This window comes from Ambystoma mexicanum, chromosome 8, assembly GCF_040938575.1.
Source record: "Ambystoma mexicanum isolate Mex_15411 chromosome 8, UKY_AmexF1_1, whole genome shotgun sequence".
Classification (NCBI taxonomy): domain Eukaryota; kingdom Metazoa; phylum Chordata; class Amphibia; order Caudata; family Ambystomatidae; genus Ambystoma; species Ambystoma mexicanum.
In genome coordinates, this window is record NC_090929.1 from 1,079,956,359 (window position 1) to 1,079,983,040 (window position 26,682).

Here is a 26,682-nt window from a genome sequence, read left to right on the forward strand (position 1 = left end):
CTAAATGATGGGGGTCACATGCCAGTAGCATTTCAAGAACCATATTTCATAGTTCCTAACCTGTAAACTGCGTAACCCGTATTTTTACCTGCACAGCAGATGCATGTTTTTATAATAGTGAGTGGAAATTACCTTACTGATTGTTAGTGATACACTGTACCTTAAATCCACAGTGCATGAGAGATTAACATTGGCTTCACCCTCATATTTGTCATTAGATGCCTATCTGCGCGGTTCTCTTTCTCACACCCTGAATACAGGACTGAGGAAAACCCACTTAACATTCTGGTCTTCCCCTCTTCTGTATGTCTTGGTCTCCAGAATTGATCTTGTGCTAGCAATATCCCCTTTCTCCACCTTATATTGAGTCCTCATGTTTGTTTTTCCTAGATTTGTTGGGACTCTGAAACAGAATGCCATTCAAGGAGTTCTACCCAATGACACAGAGGACCTGAATGTCGATCATCTCCAGCTTCTTTTGCTCATCTTCCACAACTTTTCAGAGAAAGGACGTCGCTCAGTGCTCATGCTCTGTATCCAAACCATACAGGAGCTGGCCAGCAACCTGGAGACCCAACTTCCAACTGTCCCACTGCTCTTGGCCCGTCTGCTCTTGGTCTTTGATTATCTCCTTCACCAGTACTCCAAGGTTCCTGTGTATCTCTTTCAACAGGTCAGTGTTCTCATGTACATTTTCTTCTCCACTCTAGCTCGTCTTTTCTCCAGCATTGGATAGTTCATAAATTTGCATTTTGTGAATCATTCCCCCTCATTCAGCAGGGATTCTTTCTTGTACCAAACACTCAACTGTTTCAAAAGCACATTAAAGTGGGATAAATATCTGAGTGTATAGCTTGGGGATGAAGAATGATGGTGTTATGGACAGACAATCTTATTCTCTTAATTAGTCACAATTTAATCCATTATGCAAATTTAAATCGATCATATCAGACCTCCATAGTTTACAATCCTATATAATAGGGACAAAAGATGAATGTGCCAAAATGTGGGCTTGATAATGCCGAGTTCTAACCCTTGTCTTGGGCCTGTCCATAGATATATATACGTTTTCGTGATATTGAGAGAAAGGCTGTTGAAGTTGTACAGGAGGAAATACCAGTTAACCCTGAAATGTGGCTACTGTTTATTCACTGGGACGTCTATAATGAATTTGAAATTTCTAATAGTTACATCTGTGCTAGCCAGATGGAGAATGGCTATAGTGTGTGGGTAATGGGCCCATTCCTACTAAAGAGAATGATTTTGAGGACCTACTATCTTGTAATATCAATGATTTGTGCTGCACACCTATGCATTGTTGCACATGCTTACATGGGACAACACACAGTTCCGTGGACCTACACAGCGACTTCTCCTTCCGTTTCATTCCAAACTCCTCCTATTTGTGTTCAATCTGATGGTGTCATCACTTCTTTCCCTGTGGTGATCTCCTCCCATGTGGCCAGAGGACGGCAGCTGCTACCTGATCCTGACCCTGAGGGTGGATATGAGGGAGGATCACATGTGGAAAACAACTTCTGGGGAGGTGTCATGGCATCATCGGATGAGACCTGACATCCCCCATTTTCCCTTGAGGATAACCCTCTCATACCAGATACCCTCATGGGCTATTGTCATAAGTCTCCTCAGTCACCTATGAAGGGTATTGAAAACCTTGTCTCAAGACCCATAGGCCAACCTTAAAACTCTGATCCGTCTTGTGAAACGTATGAAAACGCCTTCTAAGTTTCCACATGCAAATCACCCAGGACTGACTTGCCCTTGAAAACCATTTAGAGTATTTACCCAGGTTTATCGTGCAAATTGTCAAGAATGGACTTCCTTTTCCATGACTACCAAAATACTGGGACGAGGAAGAGGAACTGAGCAATGCACAGCGAAGGTGACCACAAGTACAAGGAGCGCCCTAGTTGTTGGACCCTCACACCTGCGACCAGCAAATTTAAAGAGCAGAAACAGAGTCTAGGTGTGCTGCTGGTGGTAGACAGCTGTGCCTGTGTAAATTCCTGAGACTAAAAGGCTGGGACCAGTGTGGTGGAGCTGACGGGCTCGAGAGCCAAGAAGAAGGAAGTTGCCACAGGAAGACGACCCACTGTGGGAATGCCAGGAGCCGCCGATAGACTCCTGGTTGTTCGCAGTTATTAGAAAGCAGCATGTAACTCACCGGAGCCTGGAACGAAGTGGATAAGCCCAGCAGAAGCTGCAAGAGATGGGAAAGTTGAGAGAAAGCGGTAATGTATTGATATGGCATTTGTTATGGGCCTATACACAAGTGTTTCAAGGCGCGATGAGGCAGGGAGGGGGAGACAGACAATGATCCTAGTAGGCCAGGTGTCATTCAGATCTCAAGTGCATGGGTGGGGGGGACGGGAAAAGTGCACGGGGGAAAGGGAGAGGGGAAAGTGCAGTACAGGGTTAGTAATGAACAAGATAAATAATAAGGGCCAGCTGGTGTCAAGTACAAGATAAGTGCAGACAAGCGCTGGGAAGGGGGGCTATAGGGATGCAGAGACAGTCCCGCAGTGCAGGGGTTGCCAGGAAGGCAGTGCAGGGGAGAGTGGCTGGGCCAAGGACCGAGATTGGTGAGTGGCCCAGTTGCTGATTCAGTACAGTTTCAGTGATTTAGCAGGGGAGAGGGAGAGAGAAAGCAGAAGCAAAGAGGAAGGTTTTGAGGTGCTTCCGGAACCAGAGATGGTTCTCCTCAAGTTTCAGGGAGGCCGGAAGGCTGTTCCAGAGGGAGGCCCATGCTGCGGAGAGAGATCTCCCCCCCCCCCCCATCTTGTTGCTTGGAGAAGCGGCTGACCCTGAGGGAGTTGGAGGCGGAAGAGTGAAGTGCTTGAGAAGGAAGATATTTAGGAAAGGAGAGTTGAAGGTATTTTGGCCCCAGGCCCCAGAAGGCCTTGTGGACAATGCAGAGGGTTTTGAACTTAATCCTCGCAGCCACAGGGAGACAATCAGGCAAAGTACCGAAAGACAGCCACTGGCTGACCGTGGGAGAAACCCCAGGAATGCCAACAAGAACCGGTTAGTCCACCCAGAGACAGCAGGGACACTGGGGCGTATCTGTGGCCATGGCCGAATGCAAGTAATTGTGAATTAAGAATCTGAGCGAGAAAGAGCAAGAGAACTTATTGTCAAAAGGGGAAATAAACTGCGAGAGAAAATCTTACACGTTAGTCAATGTATACAGTGCAAGTATATGGTAAACCCAGACAGGATAATGTATCAAGCAGATACATTATCAAACAAAGTAAATTTGGAAGTCTGGATGAGGGCACAAAGCCGTATGAATAGATGCCCTGGCAGGAGAGTATACCAGACGGGTACAGAGAAGCACGAAGGTTAGAGGTCCTGAGAAGAAATATCAGGACTAGAAAAAGGATTGTGTTAACCAGGAGAGAAGGAGCAAAACCCTGGCCAGAGAATATACCAGGTATCCGGAAAGAGACTAAAGTAGAAAACCAGGCAGTTTTGTGTATCACTGTTGCTGGACAAGAAAGGTACAAGGAACTTGTGATGACATCAGAAAGTGAGAAGGAATCCAGGGGAAGGGAGCTACACTCTGGAGCAAGGATTCTTATCCTTGAATTTTTGTGTTGTCATTTATTCTTTCTTTTTGAACACTTTCTAAAGCACCCAAGGCCAAAGACATTACCTTTTTCACCTTAAAATGTAGTTTATTAGAGAGTGAGGGCCAGAGGAGTCCTTAGAGGAGTATCATCCCACTTAGCCTTCCGCAAAGCAATAAAAATGTCATCATTTCTATGAACTTGCTGGCCGCCTAGCCTTCGCAACCAACATGTGTTGGGGAGAATTCTCATAAATGTGCTAATTCCCCTCTACCTTAGAGACCCGCAGCACTTTTGCTGGACTCTAGGACTTTTCAAAGTCTTACCCGGAGAGAGTGAGACCTGTTCCCCACTCTCATGTAATTTCATGTGATTTGAACTCTGTTTCTCTTTGGACTTTGGAGTCTGACAAACTCCATAGGCATCATCTTTACATTGTGTCACAAAACACCGTCCGTGCAGTGGCACAGGGAAGTCTTCCAGATTTCCCAAAGGTTTTAAATACCTTCTCTTGGATAAACTACTGTTTCCAAGGGCAGTGAAGTGAAATTGACGTTACTTACAAATTGTAACATTCTAGACCCAGCACACACTATCTTACAATAGGGTGCTAGAGGGGTTAATTAGTGGCCCCTTTGTATAGTTTCTCATGTAACATTTTCATGTTACCCTTTGTACAATTAATGGCTGGTGGCAGTGGTTTACTTTTTAGTACCATTGTGTGTTCCTACCGCGGGCTGCAATTGCAGCCGTGGTAAAGCACCCATGGGTGCCCATTTTGTCAAAATGGCCCGGTCTTCCTTTTTTCGCCATTTCTTCCTGGAAAGGTCCTTGAGATTTACTCTGTGCGCCAAACCAGGTCCTTCGACAACTGGATGAAGGAATCCAAAGAAGAACTTGGAAGAGAAACTTGGTGCAACTCCTGGATCGTTTGTTTGTCCGGTGAAGCCCTGTTGCAGTGCTGAAGCTCTGAATTTGCCTCGACTGGAGAAGCCCTGCAAAGGACGACTTCTGCCCTTGGGTTGGTTGGACCAATCGACCCCAGGATGAACTCTACTGAAAACCCTTCCTCTGCTGGCTGTACTTTCAGTGCTGCTGTAGGAACAGAGTGCCAGGGGACAAGAACACCAGAATCGAGTGCATCATTTTTAAGACGGACCTGAGCTCCAGGAAGATCCTTTGGACTCCCTCGAAGCAGGACTGACCAAGCCTGAGCCACCTCAACAGAGTGCTGGACCCCAGAAGCAAGGAAAGTCCACAAGGTTCCAAGAACCGCAGTGGTGCTATTTGTGAGAAGCTGAAACCGCTAAGTGCTGCTGATCTGAACTTTTTTCCATTTCTGCCGCCGACCTTCGAATCGTAGTGCAGGAATTCCCAGACATCCTCCCTCTTGTCCCAGCGACTGGAACACCAGGATCGGCCAGACTACAACAGGAAGAGAAGCCAGCTGGAACCATTTCTTCAGACCTAAGGTACTGTCAACTAAGGGGTACTTGCCTCTTGTTGTGTAGCTTGCTTGCTCTCAGTGGAGACTTGCATTCGCTGCCTGTTGCAGAGTTCCTTGCAGATTTGCCCTTCACAAGCCTCCCAGCTTGTGGCCCAACAGTGATTTCTTTTTCAACAAAACTCTCTAGAACATTGTTGAAGACGTTTTACTTAACTTCAAGAAGTGCCTCAGCTCCCATAGACTTTGCTCAATTGACATGGTCTGTCCTGGCTTCCTGAAGACTCTTCTAACCTTTGAATTTGTGTTCAACTGTCCCTCCAAAAAGTTATACATACTTTACTTGTATATCTGGGAAAGGGTTAATCTACATTGCATTGGGGGGTCAAAAGAGCTTACCTGTTTGAGAAGCTTGTTAACCATTGTTTCCTTCCCTAACCTTTTCCTTTTTCCCACAACTTCAGTATTAACAATTAAGTATGAAAAGTGATATATTAATGTCCAGTGTCCTAGTTATTGAAGTCCCCTTAGGGTGTATAAAAAGCTGTGTGCCATCCCAAAAAGTCATCGACTTTATTGAACTGAAAGAGTGTATTTTGAAGTGTATTTTAATTGTTGCCAATTGCTCCCTTCTAAAGAAGGCTTATTTGAAAACTGTTAAATTAATAAATAATTATTTAATCAAGGAACGTTGTGTATACGTGTTATTTGAATACTTGTCACTGTGAAACTCTGTTGCAACCCTACAGCTCACATTGACCCCTCTTGAGATAAGCCTGGCTGCTCAGTCACACTACCAACTTGTGTAGTACAGGCCTATAGCAAAGATTGGGTTACCTATTGCCAAGAGGACAAGGCTGGTGTAGTCTCCCACAGGGTTACTACCTTCAATCCTGCCTAACGCCCATCTTTTCTCTACCCTTTCAGACTAAATTTGTACTCCTTTTCTTTTCATTTGAACTGGATATTACATTTTATTTGTACTGGCATAATTGAATTGTACATCGCTTTGGCAAAAGGCTAATGATGTTACGGAAGTATTCTATTTATTTAACTTAAAGAATGCATCTATGCTTATTTCTTGGTGAGCCGATATTAATGTTAAGTTGATATTGGATTGGTTTCACGTTTAGTTTGTTTAATGCTTATTTTGAAAATTAAACCTAGTTTAAAAATAAGTCGCTTGCCACATCTTTTGTGCTAATCACTGAATGAATGCAGACTAAACTTCGCTCTTGGAGGCCGTGCTCAGATTGGTTCCATGCAAGTAGAGACACCTTGTGTGACTTCTGCAAAGCAGTTGTGTTGCAAAGGTTTGAAAAAATCTTCAACCAATAAGACTTCATGGCACAGAACGCAGTATGAAGTGTTGCCATTACTAGTTGGGTTTGTGATACATAAGTTCTCCAGTGTGAGATATTCCGTAATATTCATTAACACAGAAGGCAGTCTGCAGGTTCTCTGCATCCCCTTTTCTTAATAATAGTTTACAATTAACTTGTAGAAAGAATATTAATGTTTTAAAATAAACTATTTCTCTATACTTTAAAACATGACACACCGAGAGACTTGTAGGCTGCAATGTAAATGTATAGCAATGGCAAATGGACAGTAAAGAAGATCCAGGACCTTATGATGCACCAACGTGTCGGTTTGAGCTTACTTTATTTTGCTTGGTTGCCTCTTCATCCTACTGCATCAAGCCGTTAGGCCTCTTCCTCCCACTACATCAAGCCGTTAAGCCAGTTAAGACCTTTCTTGACGCACAAAAGCTGTGTTACCGTTGTCAGAGCGATCAGTGGTACTAAACTCGACTATTGTGGTAGCTTGCTTCAAGGAATAAGGAAAGTTGAAATGGCTAAACCTCAGGTTATTAAAAATGTACGCTGTGCGAGCTTTAGAAGAGAAGGTTTTGGAAGGAGAGAACATAAATCTGAAGCCAGTGGGGTAATACATTTGCTGCTGGTGGCTGCAAGGGTCTCCTTCCGCCTTCTCCTGTTGATGCATAAATGTTGCTATGTTTTCCTCCGGCCAAGTGGGCTCTGTGTGTTTGAGCCAGAGGGGGGTGGGGGGGGGGAACTGTCTGGAAGTGTCAGTGGAGCATACAGTGGACTGACCAGTCGCCTTGCTGCAGCCATCACCCTTGTCCCAAACAGAGCTTGATAGACCTTCAGCTTATGCCATAAGTCGCCAGTTCTTGCATTTTCAGCCATCTCGTGACAAGGAAAGCTGAGCTGGGGCTGCCTCTGTGTTCGCTGCTGGAAGATCACATGTCGCCACTTAATCGTGGTGTCCTCCGCTGGGACGATCTCTATGCAATCCCGTGAGGTGTCCTGAAGGTTCTGCACTGCTGTGTCAGCATCTTTTCTTCTTTTAGGGGTGGTCTTCAAGAAGTTACCTAGAACAGTGTGGTGAGAACCGCAACTGGTTCCTGACATGTGAAGTGAGCTTTGGACCCCAAACCCTGGTCTTCCCTCATCCAAACCAAGGACAGAAGATTTTGTCCCAAGGGAATTTCGGAAGACCTACAGTTTCACCTGGAAGAATAGAAGTCCAGGGGGTAAATGAACATGCCTGTTTCTGTTCCCACCCCTCTCCCATACAGTAAGATTGGGTGTAGAGCTTTTATCCGTAAACTCCCATTAGCCTCTGGTTATCAAACCTAGTAAGGATCCTTTCCTAAGACTTACCTTGGAAATAAGATAGTGTGGGGGTACTTGCCTGACTTGAAGTAAATACTTAACTTACTTTCAAAGCACCCTCACAGCCCATTGCATTAGGTTTGAAATAACCTCTGTGAAGAAACCATACTTGTGTCTTTTGACTTTTTGGGCACAAGGCTCCATCCGTCTTAGTGCTGCACTTCGAGACAGAGGGAACTTGGTTTGTGCTCATTCCAACTATACAAACAGTTTTTCCTGCATTTTATTACTCACCAGTTGAATACTGGTATTTAATGCATATGAAATCGTATTTCTGACGGTAAATGTGAAAGTTATATATGGTTTTTGTTTACAATACTTTTTTTTTTTTTTGCAATTCGTGTGTTCATAATTGCATAATAAATAGTATTTTATATACTTACTGGCTAACTTGAATTGTCAGTGTTTTGTGTGCACTCATTGGAGCCCTAAACACACCCACACGTTTCCTGAGATCAAGCCTTGACTGCTCTTCCACTCTACCTTTATTGGGTTTTGACTAACCTCTGTGTCTTCTCTGTTTATCATAAATATGCTGGCCTCCTAAAATCCTCCCACAGGCTGATTTTATAAATCCATCTTAATAATGATCTTGTCAACCTCCTATGGGCTCCTTCCACCCTAACTCTGGCTTCCCGAACACCAAGGGCAATATCAAGACTAGAGATTTGCTCACTGGTTGCTCCGATCCATTCCCCTCTTCTGTTGCTCCGATGTTCTCAAATTCCTTCTATTGCTCTCTTCCCATCTCCACTGACTGCATCCTCCTGTCTCCAACCTCTCGCTCCAACTACACCCTCTTCCCCTTCTCATATCTGAACCGCCTACACCCCACTGACTCTATTCCAACTACTCTCACTTCTGTTAAAGATTTTCCTTTTGCCACTTTCCTCCCATAGGCCTCTATGCAGCCCCCTTTGTATTTGCTTTGGCTGATGACCACACTTGGTGGAGGTAAGTAAAGCCTTCTGCTTTACGTTCCTGCTCTTTTTGCTCATGCTTATGGGGAAACTGATCAGTCCCTAAGACTATCTGTTAGGGAGAATTCTCAAAAATGTGCTAATTCCCTTGTACTTTTGAGACCCCCAGCACTTTTGCTGGACTTCAGGACTTTTAATTTCTAACCTGCAGAGAGTGAGCCCTTTTTCGCACTTTCTCATGTATTTTTATTGTGATTTTGACCCTGTTTCTTTTTAACTCTGGAGTCATAGGCATTATCTTTTACATTGTGACACACAGCACCTTCAGTGCAGTGACGCACCAAAGTCTCTTAGATTTCCCAAAGGTTTAAAAACCTATGGATAAACTACTATTTAAGAGTAGCAAAGTGAAATTGACTTTACTTACAAATGTAACTTTCTAGACCAGCACACAGTATCTTACCATAGGGTGCTGGAGGGGTTACTTAGTATCCCCTTTGTCTAGTTTCTCATGTGACACTTTTATGTTAACCTTTCTACACTTAATGGCTGGTGCAGTGGTTTTCTTTTAATTTACCATTATGTGTTTTTACCACTGGCTGCGTTTGCAGCCTCGTTAAGGCATCCATGGGTGCCATTTCATCAAAATGGCCCTGGTCGTCTTTTTTCGCCATTTCTTGTTGGCAAGGTCCTTCTTGAGATTTACGCTGCGCACCAAACCAGATTTGGTCCCTTTGTTCATTTTGTCGTTGGTGGGATTCACGAGTGAAGCCCGCCTCTGGCTCCATAATGTCTGGCAGGGGCAGGAAGTGAGGGAGGTGCCCGAAACTCTGTGCTTTATCCCCTTGGTTACAGGAATGCACCCAAATGTGATTGGCCGGCTGGCTGTCCGGCAAGGACCGCCACCCTGCTGTGTGATTGACTGCTAGGCTAAAATGAATGGGAGAAACCTGTATAAAAGGCAAGGCTTTTTGACTTGGAAGGCAGAGTCGGTCACTGGACGAAGGAAACCGAAGAAGAACTTGGAAGAGATGCCTGCGGTAACTACTGGACCGTTGGTTTGCCCGGTGAAGCACTGCTGCTGTGCTGAAGCTCCGAATTCGCCTCAACTAGAGAAGCCCTGCAAGGTCAACTTCTCCCTTTGAGTTGGTGGGACCAATCAACTCCAAAGTAAGCCCGTCTTGACATCCTCTCGGAGCTGGCTGTACTTCTGCTGCTGCTGCTGGAACCCAAATGCCAGGGAGAGGAACACCAGATTATGTGCATTGCTTTTTAAGTCAGACCCGAGCACCAGGAAGATCCTCCGGACTTCCCTGATGCAGTACTGACTAAGCCTGAGCCACTTCAACAGAGTGCTGAGCCCCAGATGCGAGGAAAGTCCAGAGTGCTATCCGAGAACCACGGTGTTGCTATTTGCTGTCAGACGCAAGGAGCTGAAACACTGTAGAAATGCAGAATTGTAGTTTGCCCATTGCTGCCGCTGACCTTCCCATTGCAGAGCAGGAGTGCCCAGACGTCCTCCCTCTTGTCTCCATGACTGAGGCTCAGGAACAGCAGGATCTGCAGAGCTGTACAGGAACAGAAGTGTGCTGGAACAATTTCTTCTAACCACAGGTACTGTAAAGTCTAAGAGAACGTACCTCCTTGTTGTGTAGCCTTGCTTGCTCTCACTTGAGACGGGTCTTGGTTACCTTGCAGAGTTGCTAGGTAAGATTTGCACATCTAGTAAATCTTTCCTGGTCCCCAGAACTTTTTTTTTTTTGTGCTCGGGAGAAACAATGTATCCCCTTTCACACAAGAACTGTAACAATTCTGTTACAGTGACACACTTACCTTCAATGGCTGGTGGCTGGTGGCAGTGATACCGTGTATTAATTTGGTGCACCTTTACCGCGGGCTGTGTTCACAGCTGTAGCAAAGGGACCTAAGGGTGTCAATATTTACCAAAATGGCCCGTGTCTTCTTTTTTTGCCATTTTAGTGTGTGTTGTCGTTTCTTGTTCCCTTCCACAGACATCCAGGGCGGGACATTTTTTTGTGTGGTTTTTGTCTTTGGCAGGAGTCCCCTGGACTCCCCGCCCAGGCTCCAGTCTGTCTGTAAGAGCAGGAAGTGAGGGAGGAGTCCAAAACTCCCCAGTCCTTTGTCTTATGCCTTGCTTGAATGGGGACATATCCCAGTAGGGGGCGGGCTGTCCTGATTGGACAACCAGACCGCCCATTCTTGTAAAATGCAGGGCGAGAATGCAGAGTTTGTGCTGTAATTCCGGATACATACTGCAAATCTGGAAGCTGAAGAGATGTCCACACCTGGTACTTAAACTGAAGAGGATGACACAGGACAAGCAGCGGAAACTATTTCTAGCAACGGGAGAGCCTGCTGTGTAACCAGAGCCTGCTGTAGCCCTGCCTTCCAATAGACCTGGGGACTCCGAAAACACAACCCCGACCCAGAGCCTGGTGAGACCCACTAGACTCAAGAAGACCTGCATTTTGAGCCATCCTACGTGTTGCTGCGACCTTGCATTGTTGCAATACCCCAATACCCTGGGACCTCAAGCCATCCTGCGGTGCATGGTCTTCTGAATCTCGCTGAAACTTCGTGGGCATCCTGGTGGATCTCCAGAGAGACGAATCGAGTGCGAAAAGTCCTCACCAGAGTGCTGGACCTTTAAAACGACGAGAATTCAACCGCGATTTTCTGTCTTCTTGTGTGCTCCTTGAAAAGGCGCCAAATCCGCAGAACCGCATTCAGCCGCGAGGGAAACCTTGCCCTAGAGCCTTCTTCCTCGAACCCTGCTGCAAAGTCCCTTCTGAGGTCTTATTTTCAGTCTCCACGACAAAGAATCCACTGAAAGGGGATTTGGCTGCAGACCCTGAAGTTCGCCTGCTGCAAAATCTTCTTCAATGCTCAGGTACTGTGTTGGCTTGGGTATGTAATTACCTTAAGCCTGTTAGGATTTATGTGTAGCTATGTGGTGTTTTCTGTGATTGGGAGGTCCCTCGTCAAGTACACCTAGTCCCACTGCTAGAATCCTGCTAGGGTGTCTTCTGCAAAGCCCCTGGACCCTCTTCTAACTCTAAAGTGAAATACCTGTTTGCCCAGATTTCCCCGAGGAACTCTGACTTTTGCTACTAAAGAACCTATTCTGACACTGCCCGTTGGATACTAGATCCTAGTGACCACCCTTCTGCCACTGAGAACACTCATGCACCAGGAATAAGGGAAAGACTGTCAAGGGATTGGGACTTCTGCCTAGAAAAGAACATACGTGTTTTAAAAGTTACTTGTAAAGAGTTGGTTGGTAACTGTAATTCTAAGAGTGAACATTTACACAAGTTCTTACTGATATTGAATGTGTGATGCACTATTCTTAAAAATATGGTTAACATCTTTTCTTCCTTAGCCACTGTTTTGCCAGTCTAATAGAAAGTAGATGTGAAGGTATTTTACTCTCCTGTGATTAGGTTGTGCCTCTTCCCAAAAGTAAAGTGTTGGTATCACCAAATTAGTCCCTTGAGGATAATTGTATGAGTGTCCCCAACTGGGTCTTGCTTCCCCTGACTTGCTGCTAGCCTGTCCTTAATAAGTCTTCATTAGGTTGTTGCCTACCTAGAATAACTATTCAGTAAAGTGTAACATTGGGTTTTACTTTCCCCCTTCATTTTGAGGTTAAACAAAGTATGTAGGTTTTACTTACCTTGTGTTAGCTGTGTGCCATCCAAAATAAGTTAAAGAAGTTACTGCTTACCTCAATCTGGGGTTCCCTGATTTCAAAAGCACCTGTAATTGTATATTACATCCTTCTCTTTTACTCACCTAGTATAACTGTGTGTTGTGACAAAAGTAGTTCTAGGTTTTTACTGCACCTAGAATAAGTGTTTCACTATTCATCAAAAGTATATTGTCCAGTGGACTGATTAAGTGATTTGTGCTGAGAATCATTATACAACTGGAAGGGTCTACTGCCCTTAAATTACTGAATGTAATTGTAAAAAGTAACCATTGGTTTTTACTCCCCAAGAATAGGCTTGACCTATACTGAATGTGTATGAAAAGGTTTTGACTTCCCTAGAACTACTGTTGGGTACTTCAAATAAGGTCTATACTTGGGTCTGTGTAATTTCAAGTATAGTGTTGTGTTTTTATACTGTGACTTCATATAATGTGTTAGTACTTACTCAACCCCTAGATTTATCTGGTCCTACTTGTATTTAAATAAATGCTTTATTTTTACATACATAGTGTTTCAGTGTTTCTTTGGATCATTTGTATGCCAATTTCACTTGTACGGATTCTACAGCTCTCTCTCCCTCCTAAGATGAGCCTGGCTGCTCTGTATACGCTACCATGAACTCAGGTGGTGCAGCCTTATACTAAGAGTGGAGTCTTGTACTGCCTCAGTTGAATTGTTTTACTAAGCCCTTAGTTGGACTTCAGATAAACTGTCCTAACAGCCTCCCAGCTTGTGGCCCTTCAAGTTTTCTATGGTCAGCAAACATTTCTAACAACATTGTGTAAGACTTTTTACCTACCTGCAAAGAAGAACTTCAGCTCCCCTAGACATTGTGCAATTAACATTGGCTGTCCTGGCTCCCTGAGAGACTCTTCTTAAATTTGACTCTGTGCTTATTTTTCCCCAGGAAAGGGTTAATTTACTCTGCATTGGACGCTGTGCTTATTCTTTTCGTCAGGAAAGGGTTAATTTACTCTGCATTGGAAGGTTTTAAAAGTACTTAACTGTTTATGAATTATTTGTTAGCCTTTGTTTTATTCCTCTCTGCTATCTTTTACACCAAATTCAGTATTGCTCTAAATGTAATGGTGATAAATCAATGTCCAGTGTCCTAGCTATTTGTCACCTCAGGGTGTAGGAAATGTCTGTGTGCCATGCCCAATGGGTGTCATCTGATTTAGAGAAACTAAAAGTGTGTTGTGAAGTGTATTTTTTAATTGTTACATATAGTGCTTCCTTCTGAAGAAGGCTTATACAACTTACTGTGAAATAAATTAATGATTGTTTTATCAAGAAACCTTGAGTGTAAGTGTGTGTTTGAATAACTGCTACTGTGAAACTCTGTTACAGCATTACTGCTCACATTGACTCCTCTTGAGAGAGGCCTGGCTGCTCAGCCACACTACCAACCTGTGTAGTTCAGACTTATACCAAAGGTTGGGTTCCTATTGCCACGAGTTCAATGTTATTTTAGTGCTCCCAAAGGGTACTGGATACAATCTTGCCTAACACTATCAATACTGGGAGACTGTCTCTTTGTGGATTTCTTGTATTTTTGAAGCTGCACATGTAAGCCCAAAGTGAATTGTCGTTAGGATGCTTTGTATCCTTAACTTTTTCCCATGTGGGTTTTTGGTTACAAATGCATTTTGTCCAGGATGGACAGGTGGAAGTGGATTTTACTGGGTTTGGAACTTTTTCTCGTGCACTTTTGCAGTTACAGGAAAGGTCTACTAGGAGAGGCTCAGTCTAAATCAGCTGTGCCACAAGATTTTCACCCATCCTTTGGCCCTTTTCTCTGTATTGCCATGTATGGCAAGTGCTTTCATGGCGAAAGCTCCTGATTTCCCGGGCAAGTGGTGGTCTGTGTGTGTTGCTGGATGTGAGGGCCGGTTGAGTGTCTGTTGCTGGGCAGATTCTGTGGCCAATGGCTATCCACGATTGGATTGCTGTTGCCTGTTTCAATGATGCAGATCCTTACCATGTATGCGTTTAGGCGAGCTTCTAGCCAGTCAACAGATCACTGTTGGAGCCAAGATCCCTTTGAAGAAGTGCAGCTGCTGACAACCAGTGAAGTTCCAGTTAAGCCATGCTCCTCTGCCTGATCTCATGAAGACCCTCCTTAGTGGTTCGACTGCTGGACCTGTGGGAACAACCAGTCTCGACGACGACTCGAGGAATCTGTGCCTCCTGAGCCTTCAGAAGCATCTTTGGACCACGCAGTGAACTGACAAGCTCTATCCTGGGTTAACGCGCTGCAGCTGCGCTGGTCCCAGTGCATCCTTGGATCATGGAGGATCTTCAAGTTGTGAACATTCACTACTATTATATACACCTCCACCTCTGTGTGCTCTGGTAAGAGCACTAGCAGTTCGCTTTTAAAATACACTTACAATCAGAATTCAGACTTGTGTAGACATAGCAATGCATGTGAAGAAAAAAGTGTAGACTGGAGTCAACTGGCAGTGTTGCAAAGTTAAATAAGAACAGAAGGAACATTCTTAACGGAGCCTCTTCCAATAAAACCATCTTAAAGGAGACCCAAAGGATGGATACCTGCCCAGAACACCACTGTTTGGTTTTAGGCAAAGGAGGGGGTAGTATCAGGATTTTAGACCTGTACAACCCTATTTAGAGAGGGGGGTAAAAAAAGGTAGGTTTTCTCTCCCCTCTGATTCATCGGGGACAACTGTAGGAATTTCTGAATTCGCTACGCCTTCTGGATTTGTGCCTTGGTTTCATTAAACAAAGTTCAGGGGTCTTGGGTGCAGAGGTCGCTTCAGGCATCCGGTTTTTGTGTCTGGCTAGATCACGGTTCCGTCCGCCCAGTGGATTGGTACTGGACACCAGGACACATTAGCTATAGGACACCCAGGACACACTAGCTACTGGACTGCCACTCCGGCGATGACCTCCGAGGAGGTGCAGGAGACGATGCAGATGGCGAGCAGTGACGGCCACTTGAAGAAAATGTCGGAAAGCGACCCTTGTGGAGGAAACAAACTGCTCCTGCAAGGCCCATCTTCGTGGTGGTGATGCACAACATACCCTGTCCCCCCCCACCCCCTCCCTCCCTCCCCCCCCCTCCGCCCTGGCAAGACAAGAAGAGGGTGAAATTACAAGTTGGGCAAAGAACAGGGAAAAATCATGTGGCATGGTACTCTAAACGTCATCTTGTGGTTAAAATGCAAAAGTGCATGCGACCATCAAAAAACTGTAAAGTATCCTTAACTGCACTTGCATCCACCACTGCCACAAGAACCTCAGCGCTCTGCTTCCATCCTCCTGATCTTTTTGTCCACCCCCAACCCACCTGAACTTATCCAAACACCTTTCACTCTCGTTTGCTTCTACAAGTCCTTTATAACTTCCCCCCCCATCCTCCCTCCCACCATGTCCCCCGCTTACATTGATTCACTGAACACTAAGGACCATACTAATCCTGCACTTCTCCCAGAGGGTGGACCAACACAGGGCAACCTTTCATAAACCCCTTTTAACCCCCCTCCACCCCTTTTGTATGCGGGCCGTTGTGTGGCCCCTGCAGTCCATTTCGTTTGGCGTACTCTTCTGCCTTTGCTGCAGTAATGGGTATTGATTTCCCCTATCTCTGAGGTTGATTGTCAGCTGAGTCACATGGGCTTCAGATTTCCCAGTGACTTTTTTTAGCTGTTCATTCCTTTTGTACGCTGCCACGCTGCATTCTGGATCTGGCGGTCCCGCAACCAGTAAGAGAACTCTGGCTGGAAATGAGCTTGTAAGGTATTGGGTGACAGATGGTGGTACCAAGGTTGTTGAAGGAACAATCAGGGTTCAGGGACTGGGGCCCTTCCAACTCCCATTTCCCACCTCTGTGGTTGGACCGGCTATGGCATTCACTTTGGTAGACCTCCTATGCTAGTTTTCGAGGGCCACCCCCACCTGCCACAGGATCAAGCCCCTAACCCCGTGCCAATAGCTAAAGAAATGAATTACACATGGTGGATGTCATTTTGCTCAATTGAAAGCTACCACCTGCCTAGTCACATGACAACAATCCACACTGGGACACCATGGTGCATCTTGCAGTCAAAAGGCTGGTTACAGCAGAGCCGAAACCGTACAGTGCCTCTCTCCCAGAGAGGCTTTAGATTAAGCATGCCACGGAGGGAAAAGGGAAATAAAAAAACATAGAATCCAGGAAAGGACCCTCTGAGTTAGGAAAATAGAGACCCAAAAATGTAATTGGAATGGATTGTGTCCTCCCACGTATTCCTCATCTTTGATATACTTTGATATCCTGCTTACAGCTCTGAAACCTTTTTCCCAGGCAGAGGGCGATGTGCGTCGTCAACCTTGTGTCCTTCGAGGGCATTGAAAAGGTTGTTCGCCACGGCGTGTTCAAAGAAACTGCCTAGTTCGATAAAAATGTTGATTCATACCCCGAAACGGCCTTCAAGAGATGTGCCGAGCGTTCGGCAAAAATGTCCATAACCAATCCGCATTGGGTATGTCTCTGGTGCTTGGGGGAGGGCCACATCGTTGAAGATTGTGGCTCCAGTCAGTCTATGACTGGAAAAGCGATAAAGGTGAGGAAAGGAAAACTTGCTTTGGGCAACACCCTCCCCAATATCTTCCGTGATCCCCCCCCCCCACCGCCCACTCACAAAAAGATTGCCTGAAGATAAAAGTTCAAGGGAGAGGTCTCTGCATCATGCCAAGAAGCATGGTAAACATGCTAAACGTTCAAGATCTCAACATTCCTCTCCTTCTTCGAGGAGTTTTAAAAAGGTGTCATTGCTCCAGGTCATCCATGTCTGATTACTCGCCGACGGGGAAACGGGTAAGCTTTCCAAAAAAGGACACTAGTGCGGCAGAATTGGAAGAATTCTGTCTGCAAATGTTAAAAATGTTTGAGAAGACGGCGCCTTCTATGAAGTCGAAACAGACTCGCCTCATTGCGCTATCGACTGACAGGGAGTCAGGAAAGACCATTGACTATGTGCCCAAGAGCCCGGAAAGCAGGTAATCGAAGGCTTCGAAAGACGAGAGAGCTTCGACAGATTCAAAAGCTTCAGAGGATTCCAAATCCTCGAAGGCACATTGTGTGCCTCTTATGGCCTAGACGCCTCGAAGGGACACGTCTCATCCAATCGACTTCGTCGAGACAATTGAAGTCCAGTTCTTAGATGACGAAATGGACAGAGTCGGAGCCATCAACCTTTTCGGAAAAGTCAAAGGTTTACAAGCCTCTGGAAAGAAGAAACTTTTTAACATCCATGACATCTATTTCTGAGGAGGATGTTGAGGAGTTCAAGTAATGGGTTTGGACTGCAGTATGGTACTCCTGGTGTTCCAGAGGAATTGATTTCCCAAGAATCCAGAATGAGAGATCTAGTGGACACCTAAGGATGCCAGTGGACTGGATACTTCTCCAGAAGTAGAATTTGGTACCCTAGATAGCTGGGGGCATGCTGACTCTTTATATAGATCAGTAATGGCAAAGTTTATAGATTATCTGGGCTGGGATACTTCTAATGTGGAGTATGAAAAGGATAATCTTGCACTTTTTGGATAAAGGGCCAGCTAAGGACCCAATCCTCCCTTTTCACACTGCTGTCAAGAACAAAGTCTTGTAAAACTGGGTAAGACAGCACTCCTGCAGTCCACAAGAATTTTTCAAATAAATATATACCGCCTTCAATGGACCTTGAATTGCTTTCAGAACATCCACAGAGCCTTGTTGTACAAGCAGCTGCAGGAGCGGCCTATTCCACAGTGCCTCCTGATAGAAAAGACAAAAGGCTAGATGCTATTGGGAAGAAATTCTTCTCTGCAGGAAGCATGGGGCTGAAGGCATCCAATACAAACTGCATTGGCAAAATGTGCCTACACACTGTGGGAGGTATGCCATCTGAACACATCACAGAAGGTGAAGAAAGGGATGGTTTTGAGACAAGTTCAGGACGGGAAAGACGCTATGTGACAATCTTTGCAGTCATGCTAATGCACCACAGACTGCATTAGCCGATCTCTGGCTGCAGGAACTGTACTCAGGAGATTTGTTTGGCTGAGGTAATCGGGATTTGCTCCTGATGTACAAGCCAGGTTGTTGGGTATGCCTTTTGAATCATCATAATTGTTTGGATCTAAGGCAGATGAAACCCTTGAAGTTGCAAACATGTAAGGCTGCCGCAAAATCGCTGATTTTGGCAATTACAGCCCCAGCAAGGTCGTGCAGTTCCGTTTTCCAACCAAGGGTGGAAAATCTGTTACTTTCACTACTATTCCTCTATGGGAAGAACAAGAGGGCAGTTTTCATAGCAGGGACAGAGAAGAGAATCTCTGGGTGGTCGACAACCGTTACCCCAAAACCGCTTTAAAGACTTAAAGCATCTGACTACACTAGGAGGCAGATTAACCCAGCATCTGAAGGAATGGTGAAGTATTGTGACAGATGCTTGGCCTCTTCAAACCATCGCACATGGTTACTGCCTTCCCTTTCTAAAGAAACCTCCAAACTGTCCCCGCGAGGCCAGTCCTTGAAAGTACCGGATCCGCTCCTCCTACAGGAAGTTTAGACACATTTGGAGAAAGGTGCAATCGAACAGGTACCAGTAGCAGAAAGGAACTAAGGCTAGTACTCTCCTTATATTCTGATCCCAAAAAAGGACGGAAGGGTGCAGCCCATCTTGGACTTGAGATGCTTGAAAAAGTTCTTCAGGAAGGACAAGTTCAAGATTTTCACTCTTTCGCACATCCTCCAGGCCATTGAGCTCCAGGATTGGATGGTGTCATTGGATCTTCAGAATGCTTATTTTCATGTCCCAATTCATCTCAAGCATAGGAAATACCTGGGAATCGCGGCTGGCAATTCTCATCGTCCGTTTCGAGTACTGCCATTCGGGCTGACCTCAGCCCAAGGGTCTTCACCAAGTTCATGGCGGTGGTGGCAGCAACAACTACAAAGGGGGGGATTCACATCTGCCCCTATCTTGACGATAGGTTGATCAGAGCATGTTCACCCAAACAAGCTCCGGAACATCTGGACAGCACATGTCACTCTCTCCACTGACTGGGCTTCTCCCTCATTTTCAAAAAGTCCCAAATGACACCTTCCCAAAAGTTGCAAATAATTGGAGCAGTCCTGGACTCTTCTTCGGGGAAAGCTTTGTCACCCATAAGGGCAATCCATATTTTGCATATTGTAAGCAAATTTCAAAGTGATCCAAGTTTTCCGGCCCTTGATTTTCTGAGGTTGCTTGGCCTCATGGCATCCTGCATTTTTCTAGTGCCAGAGGCTCAACTGAGAAAGAGGTCTCTTTGGTGGGCTCTTAGGACTCTGGTCTCTTAGCCTCCCGGTCCACCACCATTCGTTCGTGGTTGTGCCACTAGATGAGAAGTGGGGATTCCCATCTCGGCTCCATCTCCCACCTCAGTTCCTTGCTTGGGTAGAGCGCCAACTTCCAGGCAGTGCCCCTCGCCGCTTGCTCTCTTTTTGGCTGCCTTTGGCTCTACGGCCCAGAGTGACTCGCCCCCCCAGGAGGTCAACAATGTGGAGGCTGGCTTCTGCATAGCGGTTTTCTTTCCTCCGTAGGAATGTTCCTTCTTATACACCTCTGAGGAACACACCGAACGGCTATAGCGTTAAGCATCGCCTGAAGTAAACAGGATGGAAGTAGGATAGCTGGGTGTTGTAGTCAAAGAGTTTGAGGAAATGTCACTATCCAGTGAATCCAAAGTGGGATCACAAATACAAAGCTTCGGTTGATGCTCTTTGACTGTGGCATTAAAGAAAGATCCAGCATTATCTGAAACCAAAGAGATCGAGGTACTGTCACTGTTTGCTGTTTTCAAAACCTAAGTATTCAAAATAGAAGAAGCAGCAGTCTTTCCAGTTTCCATGTAGGCATATAATGTACGTTGGACAAAGAGTTCTTTATCAGAATGGAAGTCCTTGTCGCATAGAGGGGAGTCCCAGTGAGGTTGCACTTGCCCAGACCCCTAGTTAGGGTCTTGCTGATCAGGCACACCTCTCTAGCCTCAAAGAGGGTGGCTCCCCGTGGGGAGAAGGGAGGAATTGTCCAGATTTGTGACGCCATCAAGCGCTGGAAAGACGCCCAAGGCCTTCCCCTGAAATTGACATTCTCCCAGTTCTCATTTTGGGAAATATTCAGGCCACTGGCTTCCTGGAGATCTGCACCGAAGGCCAATGCATCCTCTCCCTCTCCATAGAAATCCTCTGCAGATTCTAGCCCTTCACCCTGGCACACTGCTTCCATCCCAAATGCGATTGGGGAGGTGGGTCATATTAGGGGGGACTTCCTCATTGAAGGTCATACCCATCTTCCATATTAAATGTCTCATCGGGAGAGGAGCATAAATGTGAGTTGCTGTGGTGCCAATGATGCTGAGGTAGAGATATGGACCTGTGCCGAAGGTTTGATGCCTGAAGGCTGAGCTTGACGGCACAGGGAGGGATCTACACATAGGAGCTGCTCCTTTCCCATAGATGCAATGTTGTTGTCTCCAGAGGGTTCACTGCTCCCTGGAACAGGGCCAGAGGGCTCCGAGGACACAGGTGGCAGTACCAGCACCTTGGCAAAGCTGTCTATCAACAGCCTGAATGCTTCTGTTCCTCTGGCATAAAAGATGGGTTGGAACCGGTACCTGTGAGGTAGTTTCTGGGAAGTACCTTGATCAGTGACTCCTACTTCAAGGAGGAAGAAGAATGATGTTGGGAGGAGCTGCTTATATGCTAAGACCTCTTGCTGTGCTTCCTTTACATGCACGCTGGAGATCTTTCCTCTGACTGACGCCCCACAACCAAAATTGTTTGAATTCACCTTTGTCCTTGTCAAAGGTAAACAGTTAAGTTGCATGGACTGGTTCTCCCTAGATTGTGTAAAAAAATCTTATTTAGGTCGGATACCAACATTTGTCGGCCCCAATCTGCACAAGGTTTGAAGCCTGAGGCCTTCGCGAGATTAGGCTTTTTTGTCGAAACAAAGTAGGTAGTGTGTTCCCAAAGCAGACAGTGTGTGGAAAAAATTAACTGAGGTCACGGGACCTATCGCCTCGATATACTGGTCCTTTTTATACTTAAAACTTGCCTGGACTGCTCATATAGGAATAGTTACCAAATTTGTTTTGCTCATGAAATTTTATTAACAATTTAGCAATGTGAACATCAATTCATAAAACCGTTATCACTCTTAAATTCAATAAAAAACAGGAACATCACAATTTGAGCAGCATACAATTAATCACAATTCAACATATACTTTAACAATCACTTTAAAGTGCTAAAGTGTCACTGTTAGATGCTACCAACTGCAAACTACAATAACTAAATGTGCAAAAAACAGGAAAGCGACTTTTACAAAACAAATAGTAACAAATAGCACATTTAGTTAGTCCTGTTTTTTGCACATTTAGTTACTTATTTTAGACCCAACTAACCTTCATCTGCCCAACATGTTTCGTTCTTTTCTAATGAGCCTGTGTCTCTAGAACTTTTTCAGGGGGCTAATGCTCCTTCTGAATACTTTAGTACAATATTATGTACTTGGCGTGAAAACTGTCCAATATCTTGCCTATGATTGATGGCTACTAACGGAATACGGTGCTGCTGGGAGCGCTACAAACTAAAATGCTCCTTTTGCTCAGCAGTTTGAGCGGGTTAACCAGAGTTTCCTATAAGCAGAAAGTGGTGAGTAATTGCCCCTCAATATTGCTTTTGTTATATAAAATCCAATCAGATTCATTCAATATAATGCTTGACTTGGTAGGCTTTCTTGCTCCGCCCTGTAACCCAGATAGGCGTACTGCGTCTTGCCAGTTGCCATCCATTTGGTTCTGTGAACAAATCATGTTGAATATAGATCAACCGTTGTTCTGGTTGGGATACCAACAAGTAGCAAATATTACCAAAACGATGCTTAATTTACAACCACGGTCTATTTTAGTGAATATCGTGTGTAGTACCTTGTCTGGGGCTGATCGGCATGGGGGTGATGCGTAGGGGCATCTGGCAGAGACACGCTGGGCCCCGTTGGTGGTAGAAAGGTTTCCAAAGATTGGCTGCACTGGGGATAGAGTATTGCAAAAGAGGAATAATAGATGAGGATCCGTGGGAGGAAAGAATCCATTACAAGTACTTTCTTGTCCAATAGGTTACACTAATGTAACCTGCACACAATTGAATCGCCCTGACCCTACTACGAGTTGCCTGTGTCTGCTCAGGCATAATTACCACTTGATGAATCAGGCAATGCTTGTAGGAATTCTTGTTTCCTAGCTCTGAAACGGTGCCTCTCAACCCCAGAACCACAGGGCTTCTATATTAAAGGCATGTTGATGTAATGCTTCTTAAACACTGCTATGTGTTTTAAAATACTGAGGATGAACTACTTGACATAGAAAAACAATCACAGGATGTGAATCAATGTAAGAATTAAAGGCTTTTTAACTCTAGTTTTAAATGTTATTTTTTCTTCCATTGTGCTCCTTTCTGTTGGTGGTTAAGTTGTGGGAAGTTTTGAGGCAACTCTTTCACAAGACAAGGGGCTATGTGACTGAAATGTAAATGGTGAAATTAATACTGTTCGGGAGCTCGCTCAGAAATGGGCTAATTCCCTTCTACCTTAGAGACCCCAGCTCTTTTGTTGGATTTTAGGTAGGACTCTTTCATTTTTATCCTGGAGAGAGTGAGGCCTTTTTCCCACTCTCATGTATTTTTCTTTGATTTGAACACGGTTTCTTTTGGTTTTTGGGGTCTGACATCTTTCAGATTTCACAAACGTTTAAATACCTTCTCTTGGCTAAACTACTGTTTCCAAGAGCAGTGAAGTGAAATTGGCTTTACTTATATTTCTAACTTTCTAGACCCAGCACTCACTATCTTACAATAGGTTGCTGGAGGGGTAACTGTCATGATGCCTACCCCCGGGGATCCAGATCAAGTCCAGCAACCCCAGAAGCAGGCATCAAGTTATTCCAGGTAAGCCCAACAACCCCTGCTAGGGGCTATTTGGGTGCAGTCCTGGCGTCTATGGCACCAGGCTCATATGGAAAGTCAGTCCTGGCGCCATAGGCGCCAGGCTCATGGATTAAAACTTACCTGATGCAGACCATGCTGCAAGAGCTCCAAGCCAAAAGAGGCTTGGAAGGGACTACTTTACCTAGGGACTATTTTTTTACTCTGGTGGGGTGGAGGAGGAATACTTACCTGGGACTACTTTGGAGGCTATTTAAACCACGCCCGAAGATCAGCACACGCTTCGTGTTATTCTGCATCCAGCAGCGTAACGCTCACCGTGCCCGGAAGTCTGTATCCAGTCTTCTGCCACGCCCGCCTCGAGTCTGGAGCTCCTAGAAAGAGGGAGAAAAGGTTAGAACAAGAGCAATACCTTTAATCCTTACCTGAATTCCCGATCCACCGCGCCTTCGAGCTGGAAGAAAGAAGTTATTTTATGCGCCTCGTCTGCTGCAGCACCGCGCTGAACTCACCGGCCTTCGCAGCATCTTCACTATCCACCGCATCCTTATGCATGTTCCCGCTGCACTCCGGCACCTAAGGGGAACACAAGAACAGCAAGGTAAGCCAAGGGAATAAACAGAGGCAATATTAGTTACCCCCCATAGATGTACCTGATTTTAACGCCGAGGGTACTATTCCTCTTCACGGGTCGGCACAGCCTCCACCGCATCTTCGCTGTACCCCGGCCCCTAAGGGGAACAAAAGGACAGCAAGGTGAAACAAAGGGACAAACAAGGGGAATCCTTCTCACCACAATAGACTTAGCTAATTTTACGGCTGGAGGCATTATTCCCCGAGACTTCATAATTTCTCTCAGCACCTGAATAAGGGAGAAAGCAACAGGTTACATACTGACATTATTTTATCGAACTGTGTTGGATAATAACAAATCCTTACCTGAATGTTACCGGTTGCCACGAGGAACTCTTTGCTAGGGTCAAGCTGCAACCTGCAAGGAATCGGACAAGATTGAAAGTCGGACATTTGAACTCTTACGAACTATATACTTAGTGTCTCACCGGAAATCTCAGAGTCAATATTACTCTGGAACGCACCAATTCCTTCGAACCAGTGAAGCAACTGGTTATCTACGCGCCCCTGCGCTCAATGCAGGATGGAGAGCTCCTCTTTCCAAACCATCAGAAGAATACTCCTACGGGCCAAGCAAACTAAGCTAGGTGGGCCAGTCCAGTCTGTCATCTTGGCACTACGCGTCACCTTGGTGGAGACCGCAGCTGTCCAGTTCAGATCGACGCCCCTGTGGGAGCCAGGTGAGCGTAACAGTTACTTAGTATCCCCTTTGTCTAATTTCTCATGTAACATTTTTGTTACCCTTTCTACAATTCATGGCTGGTGGCAGTGGTTTACATTTTCCTACAATAGTGTGTTTTTATCGTGGGCTGGAATTGCAGCTGCAGTAAAGCACCCATGAGTGCACATTTTGTCAAAATGGCCCAGGTCGTCTTGCCATTTCTTGTTGGTAAGGTCCTTCTTGAGATTTACTCTGCGTGCCAAACAAGGTTTGGTCTTTGTTCTTTTTTTCTTTGGCAGGGTTCACTGCTGAAACCCGCCTCTGGCTCCAGCATGTCTGGCAGGGTAGGAAGCGAGGGAGGTGCCCCAAACTCCCTGTGCTTAATACCCTTGGTTACAGGAATGCACCCAAAGGTGATTGGCTGGCTTGCTATCCTTCGAGGACAGCCACCCTGCTGTGCTATTGACAGCTAGGCTACGAATAAATTGGAGAAACCTGCATAAAAGGCGAGGTCTTATGCTTGGGTAGGCCGAGTCGACCACTGGATGAAGGAATCCGAAGAGGAACTTTGAACAGACACCTGACTGTTTTTTTGCCAGGTTTAAGCCCTGCTGCAGTGCTAAAGCTCCGAATTTGCCTCGGCTAGAGAAGCCCTGCAAAGGATGACTTCTCCTCTGGAGTTGGTTGGACCAAACGACCCAAAGACAAACTCATCTGGACATCCTCTCGGAGATGGCTGGATTTTCTTAATTGAATTGCATTGCAATTTTTACAATAAAAGGATAGGATATCCTGTCTCCAATTCCATCTTTTTACATTAAGAAAAGGGGGTTCACTTCCATTACATCTTAAATTCACCAATTATATTCCATTCTTATTATTAATTTACAGTCCTCAAAATCCAACAAAGTTGCTGGCGGGGTGTCTCTAAGGTAGAGAGGAATTACCATATTTCTGAAAATTCTCCTTAACAAGTGCTATCAATAAACCTGAGAATGGATGACCTTTTTCCCCTTTTGCCGACGGTGCTGCCATCACGTCGTACCCATCCAGGTAGGGTGTGGTCAGCAACCAGGTTTCCTGCAGGCATAGTATCTCGTATGACCCCAGGTTAACATTGCTTGGTCTGGTCAAGCTGCTAAACCCTCTGGTGTTCCAGGATGCCATCTTAAGATCTTAGCTCGTAGATGTTGATTGAAGTGGATGTTTCTTTGTGTTCTTGTTCTTGCTGGTCCACTTCGCAGATGGCTATTATTTTTGACTTGCTAATGCTTCTGTGATTCATGACCAATCTTCATCTGGGAACCTCGGTGGTTGAGAGACCTGCTCCTCAGACACTTTAAAGGAACCAGATTTTATGGTTTCCACATCAAATGTGACCTTTATGGTGGTCCTAGGACCCTTTAGGACCCTGCCCACATCCAATGGATCTTCAAATTTTGTAAATTGCTGCGGTTTAGGCAGTGGTCGGCCGTAAAGGGGTCGACAATTCTCAGGCTCCTGGTGTTCAGTCGATTTATTGAGCCCTGGGCTTCTATCTTTTTATTCCTCAACCGCTTGGATTCCACTTGCTCAACTAGTGTTAAATGAGAACCCAAGATGCACAGATTTTCTGTAGATTCAAGCAGCATACTTTTCACTACTGAAGACGTAGTATGTAAGTATACAATGTCCGTGCAGTTTTTTATTCCAAATTCTATGATCTTTAGATCTGTAGTCAGTTGGTGTAAATTCAGAATACAGTGAAAGACTTGCATTACTGCCTTCCTATTAAGGATCAGCTTTTCCTCTTTACCTTACAGACTTTTTAATTTAAATGTGTGCTTACTTCCTCGATTAGGGGTTTGTGGGTGGTAATGGTTGGAGCGGGCAGGGTGTTTTCTCTGTTCCTTAGGAGATTTGGCTCTTTTGTCCCTTCTGTCGTCCGACTCTCTGCGTTCACTATGCTTCCTACTCTTACTGACAAGTGAAGCATCCGTTCTCCAGGTTGTGGATGCGTGGTTATTGTCTCCCCGTTGTTT

General features: G+C 45.3%; 1 protein-coding gene across 6 annotated transcripts in view; it reads left to right on the forward strand.

Moving 5' to 3' along the window:
* Positions 1-26,682, forward strand: part of UBR4 (ubiquitin protein ligase E3 component n-recognin 4) — a 2,945,062-nt gene that overhangs the window by 571,740 nt on the left and 2,346,640 nt on the right. For all 6 annotated transcript variants that reach the window (XM_069611069.1, XM_069611071.1, XM_069611072.1 and 3 more), the window contains exon 19: positions 391-673. In XM_069611069.1, the coding sequence (XP_069467170.1) occupies positions 391-673 (283 nt within the window). The remainder of the gene's footprint in view (positions 1-390; positions 674-26,682) is intronic.